The sequence below is a fragment of the Cebus imitator genome, unplaced genomic scaffold, assembly GCF_001604975.1.
Source record: "Cebus imitator isolate Cc_AM_T3 unplaced genomic scaffold, Cebus_imitator-1.0 Scaffold118, whole genome shotgun sequence".
Taxonomy (NCBI): Eukaryota; Metazoa; Chordata; class Mammalia; order Primates; family Cebidae; genus Cebus; species Cebus imitator.
The window spans coordinates 5509226-5524232 of NW_016107433.1; the positions used below are offsets into that span (position 1 = coordinate 5509226).

Here is a 15007-nt window from a genome sequence, read left to right on the forward strand (position 1 = left end):
TATTTGAAAGCTTGTTGCCAGCCATAAGAAAATGATTTTATTATGGAATTATCTAATGACTTAAGATAACACATTTCATTGTCTACAGTCTTGTAAGAATTTAACTCTTATGCTATATTTGTATTTTATATTTTATATATATACAGATTTTCAAAATTCTAGCTGTCTAAAAGGTTTCCTCTTCAATATACTTTATAATGCAAGGATAGAAAATTTCACTTTATCTCTATATTCAAAACATAAAATGTTATAATATTGATATTTCACTTGTATTTCCATATAAATAATATCTGTATTATGTTTCAAACCTTTGTAAGCATCTTGACGTACTCATTTGATCTTTAGAGAAAATTTACAAGATAAGTTACAGCAGGAGTCATTATCTTCATTTTACCAGTAATAAAACATGCACAAGGTAATACAGATATTAGTGTCAGACTTGAAGCTGTGGCCTGCAGCTATCGACTCCTGGTCAAGTGCTCTTTCCACAGCTACTGCTGCTTCTGTTAATGTTTGATAACTTTTTAGCATACTCTATATTTCCAGTACCTATTATAACCATTACAATGCATGTAAAGCAAATGTTAGTTGCTCTTAGATGATCCTTAGCATTCTAACTACACAAGAAAAGGTAGCAAATAAGTATTTCAGGCATCTTTCTTGGGCTTTTATCACAGCACAACCTGCTGCATGCACAGTCTGATGTCATGACAGACCTTTACTGTCAGCTTCAGAAATTCTGGCTGAGCTATGAATATGCTTAATGAGTTTGCTCCCCAGAAACATGTTCCTATGAAAACATGGTGAGTATGTATTACTCACTATGTTTCACAAAACAGTTATGTTATGTATGTATTTTGTCTTCATACCTACCACATTTGCCTTAAAGAAACATTATGTATAATTTGAAACATCCAGATGAAGCTTTTCCTCTTCCTGGAATAACTAGAACTCCTTCTCCAACCTCCTCCCCGTTCAGGGGTTCTTGGCTTTTACTGTGCCATGGACCCCACTGCCAATCTGCTACAGACCTAAAGACTATAGACCTTTCTTAGTAGAATGCTTTTAAATATATAAAGTAAAGAATAAAGCATATAGAATTACAAAGAAAATCAATTTATATTGAAATTCAACTATCAAAATATTAAAACCAATTAAATATTAAAACCAATATTTGGTATGATGATATGTATAGTTTCTATTAATATAGTAATAAAGCCCAGTGGTGGATCTACTACTGTAATTTTAAGGCAGCGATGAGCATAAGGGATATTTTGAAATAGCTACCATATCTGTTATGGATGTGATATGAAAATAGCAATGATTTCTATTGGTGACATTGTTACCAGTATGTTAATATTACTGTGGTTTATTTTCTACATATTTTTTTTGCTTTTACATCCATTATATTTGATTTGATCTTACAACAACCTTGTGAGGTAGGCAAGATGTGAAGTCGATATTTTATAGACAAAGCAGCTGAAGCATAGCAGGAGTTTAACTGATGGGATCCATTTTCTCTTCCTTCGAGCATTTTTGTGTATACTGTCTTCGTCCAAATCCTTGACAGAAATGTTGAAGAGGACCTCTAGAGGCTAGGCAGATCCTGAATTCTTAAATAGCATTGGCTGTTACAGCAGTGTAAGCAAGTCAGTTGCACCTAAAAGTGTGATTATCCAACCCACATGTTGCCATTCTGTTCAAAAAGGATGGTACAAAAGACAGTCACAATTACCTGGCTTACTGATGTAAATATTAATACTAATCTGATGAGTTAAAAGCACATGAGAGTTGGCTGCCACAAAAAAAAATTTTGACCTGTGTCTACCAAGAAACTGTCATACCAACTAAAGAAGCCAAGTCTCTCTCTCTCTTCCAAAACCCTCATGGGGCCATGTTTTATTATAATGGTTTGTCACAGGTCCTAACCCCCACTGTATTTGATTATATACATGTCTCATAATAAAGTCATTCCCCTTTATCACACCCAGCACTTAGTCCACTGCTGCCCATGTAGGAGGCACTCAAATTGGTAAAAGAGAAATCTATTCAAGCGAATGTTCTTCCAATAGTATCTGGCTCCATTCTGAAAACAAACTTGTGACTAGAAGAGGCACTGGCCATTGCCACATTCCTACTAACACAACTGATTTAAATGCTCTTATAATTGACTTGGTCATAGTTTCCAACAGGCGCCAAGGCTTTTGCTAGTTAAACCAGTTTTCATTGGATCATTTTGTTTTCTATGGGCATTTTGACCAAACATAGGTTCTCTAACAACAGGAAGAGAATACATGAAATTTGAATACATCTATACAAAGATGGTCTATTGGTAAGGAAAATAAGTGATCAACAAAACAAAACATGAAGACTGTAGGTATGCCCAAAGAAAGGAAAAAGGACTAACAAACAAGAATATAGTGCTTTACCATTTACAAATCTTTCACATACATTCTCATTTGACCCTCATAACAACCCTGTGAGGCAGCCATCATGGATATTCTTCTCATGAAACAGATGAAGACAGTAAATCTCAGAGCAGCTCACTGATATGCCCAAGGTTCTCCAATTAGTGAGTAATTTGTATTGACATCAATCTTTGACCTAAAAATACAGCACCCAACTTCCCCTCATACTTGCCCCACCTACTTCACAGGGATAATGAAGATAAAATGAATTCAAGTCTAGAAAAATACTTTGATGGAAAAAAGAACTATATAATTATACCTACAAACTATAATTTTCCACAATATATGGCTCATTCCTCTTCGCATCCCAGCTTGTGTGTGAACCCAGAATGGTATATTGCCTCTGTTCTGTGCTCAATAAGCAAATAAGGCAGGCAGGGGGTACAGTGTGATCCTGTGTAAAGTTTTAAAAAATTACAATCAGGGTAACTGCTATTATCAGGCAAATTGAAAAACAGCACAGAAAGGCCAATGTGCAACTAGGACCCACTAAAGCTCAGAGCAAAGCAATGCAAGATTATCAGACAAGGCATGATTGCATAGAAGGAAAATATGGTATCAGAGTTCAAACTGGCACACACAGAGTTATCTAAGGCAAAATGGTGGCAAAGAAGAGTTATTTGTTCCATGCTACACAAACAGGAGCAGAAGATTCATGGGAATCCGTACAAAAGCATCTTCTGTCACACAGATCTCTCCATCTGCCTATAGGAAATATACACAACAGTGTCACCTTCAAAGAATGACTGTACCTGTGTTCATATCCTGAACTACACCAAGGACTAGCTCCATGCTAAACTGCCTTGGTTAAAATACAACCAGTGCCATCATTCCTGATCAGACTAATAAACAGAATGTCTTTTAAGGTAATGAGTTAGATAGCTGTGCTTAGGATTGTTTCAGGATTTACTTTGGATTCCCCTGTTTTAAGACCCAAAGAAAGCTATATTGAGTTTTTATTGATGATTCTATACGTTTATAATAGAATGTGATAGGTGAATTAAACATATTAAAAGAGTTCTATAGCATCTGTTCAGGAAAGATTATATACTATACAAAGTATTCAAGTCGTACAAAACCACTTTTTTTGGTCTTTTCAACTGAGAAGAATCCTATTCAGCATGCTTCTCCTCCTGAGGTGGTTCATACTGAGAAAGCTTTGCTTTCAGTTTTTTATTTTCTTCTGCAATAGCTTCATATTTCTGTTTCATTTTGAGTGGTTCTAGGCGAAGCAGCTCTATTTCTGGATTTTCTGGGGTAGCAGCCCCTAAGTGATGCTTTAAAAAACCCAAAGCACTGTTCGGTTTCTTTGGTTCTTCATATAAGGCTATCAACACCTTGGTCAGCGTGTCTAGCACCCCTGACTTCTCCAAGTACCTCCAGAACTGCTCATGTTTTGAGTTAGCGGCTTTGTAATCAGCCTTAGTGACAGCGGCAACAGCGTAGCTGAAAAAAGAATCCACCTTTAGTTTCATTAATATTGAACTACAGTTTAGCATTTACAGTTTAGCATTTCCTTCTATTATAAATGCTAAACTGTAGTTCATAATTACATACACAATATGTATGTTCTCCCTAGAACTCAATGTATTTGAAAATGATTGTTAATATTACCTTAAAAAATAGAACACTAGCAATAAAAACCTCCTAAGTTCTCAGCACAGATGCTTTATGTAGAATAAGCATTGATGCTTATATGCAGCAAGGTATATTTTCAAATGTAACTCAACTTCTTCATATTAATGTCACATAAACATGGGGACTTATTCATGCAAATTCACTTAATTTTGTATGCATCTTTCCTTCCCAGTAATAAATACTTGCCATTCCTACCCAAATGAATGGACATTCACATATCAATGTGAGGCTGCATATTTATTGGGTACAAGTTGATTTTTGATCTACAGTGAACTTGTTTATTACAGAAGAAAGAAGGTAGAGATCCAAATGGAGATAAAATTGGAAAAAATGTATAGCCATTTTTATTGTCAAATAGCTGTCTTCTATTCAATGCTCTAATGTATGAGCACAGGTTGAACTAAGTCTTTGATTAGCATTTCAATGGCATTCAATAAACCCCTACAGACTATCCTCTTGAAATATACTAGTCACCCTCAGAAATTCAAGTTACTAAATTGAATCTGATTTAATATATGAAGTTCTAAGATCTTGACTTGAACAAAGTTTATTTCACCCCATCATTTAATAAGGCATTGACCCATTCTCACTGCATGTATTCTGTAAGTGATATCTTATCAGGGACCTTGGCAAGTATCCAGGGAGCAGATGCTAAAATATCCTTCTGGGCCTTGGTTCAGCACTTACCACCCTTTACCTACTGGGCAGCAAGTTGAAAAACAGTATTCTGAGTCCTCCTTCCTACTAACTTTCCTAAATGGAGTGTTGGTGGAACACAGAAGAAAAGCTGGACAATGATTACAATGACAGATGAGGAGAGGTCACCTTGCATTGGAACTGTGAGTCAAGGAATTAGTCTATATTTGAGCCTCTACATCTTTTGAAAGAAAGCCCCACAGCACCTTAAGTGATATTCCTGTAGTTAGGTTTCTAAAGATCCACAATTTATTGCATGCTCTGTTACCTCTTACATACCTGCATCTCTGATTTTATCATTCTTCTCCTATGTTATATTATTCCTTTCATTCCTGCTCTCCCTCCTCTTTTGAAAACATCTTGTATTTTGAATTAGCTATTACCCTAAATTTACTGATTTGGTATATAACATTTGAGCTCTTCAGAAAAAGAATCTACCCAAAACTAAAAGTATTTAGAAATGTGCTTAGAGGGCAGGCAAATTCATCTAATGCATATAGAGAAATATCTGCTAAGAATTTTTTGCAAATAAATAGTCATTCATAGTGGATATGATGTTAATATTATAGCAACAATTTCATACTTATTATCACCCTTAATTTACATAATATACTACACATCTTTTCCAGGCAGAAGGGGAAATAAGGCTCTGGAAAAACAGTTCAAACAAACAGAACAGGAAAGATAGCTTAAATACTATATCATAGTTCACAACAAAACTTATTTTAAAAGAAAATAATGCCTGGGAAAATGTTTTCAGAATCATTGCTTGAAGTAAAGAGATTGTATTAAAGCAATTTGCTTGAAAATTTAACAGTCAGTAGACATTTTCAATAACCCACATTTTAAAGATTACTTGAAAACCTTGAATATTTTCTAAACAGAAAGAAAGTTACCAGTAATTATCATCTATTAAAATATAACCCCTGTGTCTAATAGTATAACGAATCAGATGTAAAGAGGGAAAAACTGAAAGAATGGAGAGGATAATGGAGCCAAGAGCAGGAGGCAGCTTTGCGGATGGATAAAGGACAAATCATTCCAGACAAATGTGATCACTCTTTTAAATCGCATTACGAGATTAATGGATGAAGGGAATGCACTAGAGGTAATATATATGGATTTTACTAAAGCATTTGATACACTACTCCATGAATTTCCACTTGCAAAATTAATTCAAATTGGGTAGAATATGTGCATGGTCACATAGATTGAAAATTGGCTGAAGGACCATAAACAAAGAGCAGTGACAAATGTCGGTCCCTCACATTTAGATAAGAGACAGTGTCCACTGCATTCATGAGGACTCGTGCCCACTTTGGCTTCACATAACCACTTCACTAATGATCTGGGGGAAGGAAATGAAAGTACAGAATTCACAAATCTTGACATGGGAAGCGTCACAAACCAAGGCACAGTTAGAGCACAAAAAAAACCCAACGCACGGTTAGAGCCCAAAATAACCAAGGCACAGTTAGAGCACAAAAAAGTTAATAAAAGTAGAGAATAAAATTAAATATAAGCAATACTTCACCTCTTTAGATGACTAAAAGAAGAACAAATAATTACTAGAAAAAGAGTTATATACAATTTTCATTTTAATAATTAAAACACTGATTGGGGAAAGTGCTCTTAAAATCATGCTGTCAGCTAGGCACAGTGGCTCATGCCTGTAATCCCAGCACTTTGGAAGTCCAAGGTGGGAGGATCACTTGAGCCCAGGAGTTCAAGACCAGCCTGGGCAATATGGCAAATCTCTGTCTCTACAAAAATACAGAAATTAGATGGGAGTGCTGATGTGCACCTATCGCCCAGCCACTTGGGGAGGCTGAGGCAGGAGTATGGCTTGAGCCTAGGAGGCAGAAGTTGCAGCAAGCCAAGATCATAACATTGCACTCCAGCTTGGGTGACAGAGTGAGACTCTGTCTCAAAACAACAACAACTACTACTCATGCTGTCATTAAATAGGTTTGTTCTTCATTTAGTTAGAATCTGAGGCCAGGCACAGCACCTCATGCCTGTAATCCCAGCACTTTGGGAAGCCAAGGTGAGAGGATTGCTTGAACCCAGGAGTATGAGACCAGCCTGGGCAACATAGGAAGACCCCTCATCTCTACAAAAAAAATTTTTTAATTAAAAAAAAGAAGACTGGCATGGTGGCTCACACCTGTAATCCCAGCATTTTGGGAGGCCAAGGCAGGTGGATCACCTGAGGTCAGGAGTTCGAAGCCAGCCTGACCAACATGGTGAAACCCTGTCTCTACTAGAAATACAGAAATAAGCTAGATATGGTGGTGGGTGCCTGTAATCCCAGCTGCTTGGGAGGCTGTGCTCCTGTGTTGCTCCAAAATTTTAATCCATCCAAAGAAACTCATAGAAATGCTGAAGGAGCAAAGATAATTGATTTATAAAGAAAGAATTTAATGTCTACTTACGTGAGTAACTATTGGAGTATTAGTAATTCCCCTAAATATGTGATTAAGGCAGGGCAAATAATCATCTTAAGTGAATCTTGGCTTATTATAGGAATCTTTCTGATACAATGTCTCCAAATACCATTTTGATAACTGCCAGATCAACCTTAATATTGTTTCTGATTTTTTTGTTAGAATTATTGAAATCATGAAAAATTTAATTGTTTAGAAGCAACATGAACCCTTAAAAAGTGTATGGGTAAAATATGCTTTTCCTTTTACAAAGAGCAGGATCTTATTTATAATCAAAGCCATTTCACATTCACCATCTCATCCATTCCTCATGGCCACCCTGTGAGGGAGATATCATCATCCCTGAATTATGGATGTGGAAACTGAGGCTCAGACGGGACAAATACTTACCCAAGACTATACCTTTAGTAATTTCAGAGTTGTTACTAAGCTCAGATTTTATGGACACCTAGTCTTGGAGTCTTTCCACTAAGCAACACTATTTCTTATGTGTATGCCATGAAAGAGGCTGTCTCAGAAGCCATGTACCAGGGTCTGGCCTTGACTTTAACTGTTCATTTTGTGCTGAATTAGATAATGTAATGGAAAAGACCTAGCATAGAATCTGGGACAGAGAAGGCACTTAATAATGTTTAGTTCTTTTACTTTTACCCTATTTACAATTTCTTCATTCAACAGTTATTAAGCACCTAAGAGGTGCTGGACACTGCCCAGCAAGTAGATTATCTTAGCTTTAGCTTTTTTTTTTTTTTTTTTTTTTTTTTTTTTTTTTNTTTTTTTGAGACATAGTCTTGCTCTGTCACCAGGCTGGAGTGCAGTGGCATGATCTCAGCTCGCTGCAACCTCCATCTGCTGGTTCAAGTGATTCCCCTACCTCAGCCTCCTAAGTTGCTGGGACTACAGGCAGCACCACCATGCCCAGCTAATTTTTTGTAATTTGGTACAGACAGGGTTTCACCATGGCCAGGATGGTCTCGATCTCCTGACCATGTGATCCACCCGCCTTGGCCTCCCAAGGTTCTGGGATTACAGGTGTGAGCCACCACGCCCAGCCCATCTTAGCTCTTTTTAAGCTCAGGTCTCCCAAGTGAGACCTGAGGCTCCATGAGAGAAGATCTCTGTGTCTGCCTGTTCACAGCAGTCTCCTCGGCACCTAGCACATACTCAATGGAGACTTCCTGAGTTACAGAGAAAGCATCTCACCTCATCCCTCCAAAGTTCTAGTGAGCTTTGGCCAGGCTAAAGCCTCATGTGCTCACTTCACATGTCATCAGATAAATGACCAGCGCAACTCCCTGCACCCACTAAAAAATGAAAGAAAGTCCTGGATGGGGTCATTAGGAAGTTAGATGGCTTCACTTGTCAAGATTTTTGTTTGTTTTGTTTTGTTTTTACTTCTCTTTTACCAAAGCATCCCTGGGGCCTGATAACAAGTTAAGCACCATGCTAAAGCATTTGACTGCTTTGCTTAAGGTAGACGACAGATCTTCTGCTTCCCCTATGCCTATTCCCAAATCTCTCCACAGAGAATTCCGTAGAGGAGCAGTGAGCGCATGACTTTGCAGCTTTTGAACAGACTTGCGTGAAAATTTGGAAGGAGACTAGAGTAGGGAAGGCCCAGATTGTGGAAAAGCTTGGAGCTTCTTTAGTGACTAGGCCAAGTCAAAAGACAGGTCATGGGGCATGTAGCTCAGGTAGTGATGTGCAGCATAGAGATCCCCCATTGCCAGAGAAAAGACCTGCCCGTAACACAAAAACAAATGTGTGTATTCTGCCTGGGAATATTTTACACAATAGATATTTCCACCCACAATTGAATTAGTTATGTTATTTTCAAAAAATATTTTTGTCATTTCCAACCCTCTTCTTCTGCATTAGTCTTATTGCAGTTGGGTGAGTGCACCTGAAGCCTTCAGTGAAGTGTCAGGTATAATTTAGCACTGGGAGATGAATTATGGGATTGCCCTTTAGGAAAAGGCTGGGAGCTCAGCCCTGCCTGTCAAATAGGTCCCTGCCTTATAGCGAACTCTGCAGGTGAATGAATCAGTATTTGGCATATCAGCATTTCATTGAGCCTCCATGCTAATGTCTTTTTGAAATGAAACCGAGAAAGCTGTTAACCTCAGTTAGCCGGGTGTCCCTTCTGTGACCGGGATAAATCATCAATGTAGAGGCTGAGAACTCTGTTCTTACTGCTTTGGGGAATGAGAGCTGGGGCTGTGGGGAAGCTGATGGAAAGGGCCTCCAACTCTCAGAAAACTAAATCAGGATTTTTATCTCCCTTAAAAGGAGAAATAAACATTACTTCTTGCCTCCTAATTTGCAGGTGGGCTTTACTAAGATCAAGGGTTGACAAACTCTGGCACATGGACCAACTGCCTTTCTTTGTACATAAAGTTTTCCTGGAACTCAGCCACATCCACCATTTATATATTGTCTGGGGCTGCTTCCACACTACAATAGCAGAGTTGAGTGACTGTAACAGAGATTGGCCCGTGAAATCTAAAATATTAACTATCTGACCCTGTAGAGAAAAAATCTGCTCACCTCTATTAAGATTATCAACCTGAAGCAAAGATAAGAGATGAGAAATCCATATAAAAGCATAGACCACAATCAAGAGTTTATTATAAACTACATCTAGAGCCAGCAATTATAATGTGACACATTTGTAATAAGTGTAAATTTGTCTTTTCAACCAGTTAGGATTCCATTCAGCTGCAAGGAATAGAAACAATACCAGGCTATCGCTGGTTGGGGGGATGGTGTGTACCTTAGTCCTATCTACTCAGGAGGCTCAGGCAGGAGGATCACTAGAAAGTCAAATGCTAATGGGCTGAATCAATGATTTAGTGCCTCTATCTTTCTACCTAGAAATCAGTACTTGACCGCCTAGTGATCTTCCCTCCTCATCCTCCCAAGTAGCTAGGACTCCAGGTACACACCACCACACCCAGCTATAGCCTAGCAAGGTAGGAGGATCACTAGGAAGTCAAGGTTATGATGAGCTATGATTGTGCCAGTCCACTCCAGCCGGGGTGACAGAGTGAGACCCAGTCTCTCAAAGAAAAAAAAAAAAGTAAGCTAAACAAATAGGCTTTATTTCCCTCAAACAGGTCTAGATGGCATTGTTTCCACACTCAAAAATGTCATCAAAGAACCAGTTCTTTACTATCTATGATGTCAGAGCCAAAGATGCCGAGATTCTTGACTTTTTCTTCATATTACAAGATGAGTGCTATGGCATCAGCCATGATGTGTGTGCCCAAAGAAAGAAAAAAGGTGAAAAAGGTAGAAAAATCATGCCCTCTGTGCCTGTATCTTTCTACGTGGAAATGAGCAGCTTCCCCAGAAGTCCCATCCCACCCCTCCAGCAGACATCTGCTCACATCTCACAGCCAGATGAATCCCAAAGCCACCCTCATGTCCCATGCAGCTGGGAAGGCAAGTATTTACCACTCCAGCCTCTATGTGGGAAAGCTACAAAAGTCAAGGGGTTAGAAATGGCTTTGGGGTAACCAATCAGTAGTGTCTTCCAGAGATAGTTTTTCTCATTTTAGGTATGTAGGCACAGAGGGCAAAATCAATGAATATTTATAAAGTGGCCAAATGTACAGGTGGTTTAGTTGATTATTTATTTTATTCCATATCAAAGAAGTTATGTCCAGACAGGAACTGCAAAGCCTTATCTAAAAATACTTCCAAAGATCTTTCAAGAGAATGCAGTTGAAAAGAGTTGGGCCAGGGCAGGTGGATGCTCTAGGTGTATGGCACAGCTCGGATGCCCTCAAACACAGAAGATGCCTATCCTGTGTGTTCACCAGATGGTTCTTACTGGGTTGGCATATGATGGATTTATGGCTTATTTTAGGGACAGCCTTTATCTTGGAATTTAGATTGAGGCTAAAAGTGTTCGCACCATTTCCTTTAGTAATGTGAACCTACCCACTTGATGTTAACTATTAAACTAGTCCCTTTAAATAAACCAATAAAATAATAAGATAAGTTCATAATCTGTAGGTTGACTTAGTCTCATCTACCTATGAAATTATAAAATAATTTCTCCTTTTTCTGTTTTTTTAGTCTTACAAAGCTATTGTATTTGTATTATTCAATTCATCTTTATACTGGAGAACCTCAAGAGTTGAAGATTTGTGAGTTTGAAACATGCTACGTCAGTACTCTTAGAGGGTTAATGCCATTGCGATAGCCATGTCACTTCATCTCTTTATCTGTAAACTTTCTGCATGTGGCTGGATCTCATCTCCTAGTCAGACAGCCAGAAGACAGAAAGCAATCATAGCTTGACAGGGATTTTGTTTTAGCAGAAGTTAGTCTATAATTCTATTGGGATAATAATTATTATTATTAATAATAAAAGGTTGCTTGTTCTTTTAGGTTTTCACAAAATTACAACAGAGGGAATTTAATGCAGGAAATTATAGGGAGAAGCTGAGAAGCCAATGGGAGTGGTGAGGTTAACAATAGCAGGAAGCCACTACCCTCCCTAGGCTGCAGAGACAAAGCAAGGAAGTGGCAGAGCCCAGAGGCGAGGGTCATCTCATAGAAACTGGAATCATGGAAGAAGGCCAGTGTGAGAGAGCTGGAGCTACAGAGGAGACACAGCTGGGGCTGGGGTCCTATCCCAAAACAGAGTGAGAGGCAGAGATGTGCCTAGTTTCTCCCTCCCACACTCCATTCTCCCTTCAGCTCCTTCCATTGCCTGAACATATCTGGAAGCCAATTGACTCGTGAGCCTAGAAATGCAGCCTTCAGAGGATCAGATCCCAGACACACAGAGCAGAACAAGGGAAAGTGGGGAATAGATTTGAAAGCAAGCTGGCTTAGAAACAATACAGAAGCTCTATTCCTCTCCTTACCCCACTGTAGGTGAAAACATACACTTTGGCCTCTAGTAATTATTAAGTCGTGTCTCTCAGCCACATGTGGGTTTCTTTCTAGTGTTGGTTAGGATGGTTATATCAGCACATTAACAATCTTTATTGCATATCCAATGAATGATAAATATTACTAGACTCTTGTAGGACATAGAAAGAAATAGAAGACAACATCACTGACGATATGTCATTTACCCTTACACTTATAGTTAGTTAGAGGTTTTCTAAAACAGATAAATCCTGAAAGAAGAGGTAAGAGGTTTCCCATAAAGTAGATAGGAAGAGTGTTTTAGGTACAAGAAGTACCCTAAGAAAGTGAAACACTAAGTGAAACACATTTTGCATGGCACACAAATATCCTTAACAGGAATACCCAGTCTAGATGGGCTTGGGTGACAGAGAAGTCAGTGGAAAACTTTGGAGGTCCAACAGAGGACTTTAAATGTGATCAATAGGGAGGAAAGCAAATCTTCCATGCGAAAAATGGTATTGAGCTCTGCTTGGTGCCAGACAGGGCACTAAGGAGTTATTGGGATAGTCTAGTCAGAAGGTACAGAGCAAGTGTCTGAATGTGAGGAGGCATCACAATGTGGTGCTCCAGAACACAGGTTGTGAAGCAAATCTGTCTGGGGTCAAATCTCAGTTATACCACTTACTAGATCTTTCTCTGGAGGACAAAGATGATAATAATAAGCGCCACTGCTTGTAGGGTTCCAAGCATTAACTCCATACCTGAGACGTGATAAATGTTAGCCATTATTGAAATCATATTAGAGGACGAGCTTACCAAGGAAGGAAGAGAGAAAGAGTAAAATGCCCTTCAGGCAGCTCAGATGTATATTTGGAACCATTTGTGATATAAATTATAGTTGAAATCACTATGAATGCATAAACTCACTGCAAGACTGAATTCAGAGGAAGGAAAAACAGAGGATCCAGGGCAGACAGAGGAGACAATAGAAAAGCAGTGAAGGAAATAATAAGAGAATTCTGTGGACCAGCATATTAAAACCTCAGAGAATAATAAAGCCACACAAAACAGAGGTCACTTGGCAGGATATTGAAAACCCAGGATGAATGTCTTCTGTTCAGTTTGCCGAGTTGGTTTTCTGCTTACTCTGGCCTAAGCATTACCATCATTTTTGCACGTTACAGCATTTAAAATAGTATTATTAGAGTAAGAGCCAAATCACAATGTTGTATAAGTGCCCATCATCAGTGAGCATTAGTGATACATTTTTAAAATCATCCACAGGGAGTTGAGTGTACATCTTTAAATCTTCCAAGGGGGCTAATTTGGCAACAAGAGCACAACTTTTCTGGTAGGGAACCAGAGCCACGTCGCTAGTACCAATTTCCCTGCCTCCCACTGGAGCCTAAAAACAATAAGGAGAAAGAGTTCAGGAAATGAAGACATTACCAACAGCCACAAAACAGCCAGAATTGCTGCAAACGGTCTGGTGTTAGCCCAATACCAGCTTTGGCGGAGGCTGTACATCTGTATGACATGAAGTTATTATGCGTGAGCTTTGGTGTGAATAGTGGAGTGCTGACCTGAGAGTAGAGATAAGGAAAGGAGATGAAGAGAGAGATGGGTAGACAGATTTGCTGTAGGGTTTTGTGCATTCCATTTCCATCACTGCTTAAAGAATGGGTGTGCAGAACTCATTTGGTGGCAGCTTAGAGAATGTGCCTTTCTGTGTTTCTCCTTTCATTAAAACCAGTAGGATTGAAGTGCTTAATAGTATGTAGGTTGGGGAAGGGGCTGTGATCTTACCAAGGGGATCAAAGAAGCTGGCTCTTCTGGGTCTTGAGGCTGTATATCACAGAAAGGCAGGGCCATTTCATTTATTTTCCTTAAATGCGTTACAGTTCTTCGTCTCCATACATCACGTGAGCCAACAATGAAGAGTTTGAAGAAGAGCCCCATGGCTGATCAGTTTCTCTTATAACTAAAGTAGCTATATAATTTCTCCTACAAACTTTTTACTATAAGAGTATACAATGAATACTTTTACTGGGATGACAGGCATAACCTGGACCATCTTAGAATATGTAATCATCAGCTGGGCCCGGTGGCTCACACTGTAATCCCAGCACTTTGGGAGGCCAAGGAGGGTGGATTACCTGAGATCAAGAGCTCGAGACCAGCCTGGCCAACATGGCAAAATCCCTTCTCTATTAAAAATACAAAAAATTAGCCAGGTGTGGTGGTGCATGCCTGTAATCCCAGCTACTCAGGAGGCTGAGGCAGGAGAATCACTTGAACCTGGGAAGTGGAGGCTGCAGTGAGCCCAGATCATGCCATTGCACTCCAGCCCGGGCAACTGAGCAAGACTCCATCTCAAATATATATATATTATAATACATATAATATATATGTATATTATATATAATATATACATATATATATGTAATCATCCTACTTATAACCCATTTTATAACCTTTTCAGTTCATATAGTATAGTGATTAAGAGAACAGACTCTTGGCTGGGCGTGGTGGCAGCACGTTGGAAGGCCAAGGTGGACAGATCACGAGGACAAGAGATTGAGACAATCCTGGCCAATATGGTGAAACCCCATCTCTACTAAAAATACAAAAATTAACCAGGCTTGGTGAAGCACGCCTGTAATCTCAGCTACTCAGGAGGCTTAAACAGGGGAATCACTTGAACCCAATAGGTGGAGGCTGCAGTGAGCCAGGATCGTGCCACTGTACTCCAGTCTGGGTGACAGAGTAAGACTCTGTCTCAAAGGAAAAAAAAAAAATAATAAGAGAACAGACTCAAGAGCCAGACTTACTAAAACCCCAGCTATGTTGCCAACTACCTATGTGACCTTGACAAGTCACTTAACTTCC

At 39.0% G+C, this 15007-nt stretch overlaps 1 protein-coding gene across 1 annotated transcript; it reads right to left on the reverse strand.

The window, feature by feature from the left end:
• Positions 1 to 3552: 3552 nt before the first annotated feature.
• Positions 3553 to 14077, reverse strand: LOC108311704 (c-Myc-binding protein-like). The gene is made up of 3 exons (XM_037742254.1): positions 13925 to 14077; positions 13417 to 13523; positions 3553 to 3914 (listed from the first exon to the last, which is right to left on the reverse strand). The coding sequence occupies exons 1-3, from the start codon at positions 14075 to 14077 to the stop codon at positions 3581 to 3583; spliced, it is 594 nt and encodes a 197-aa protein (XP_037598182.1). The 3' UTR covers positions 3553 to 3580.
• Between the last annotated feature and the right edge of the window lie 930 nt (positions 14078 to 15007).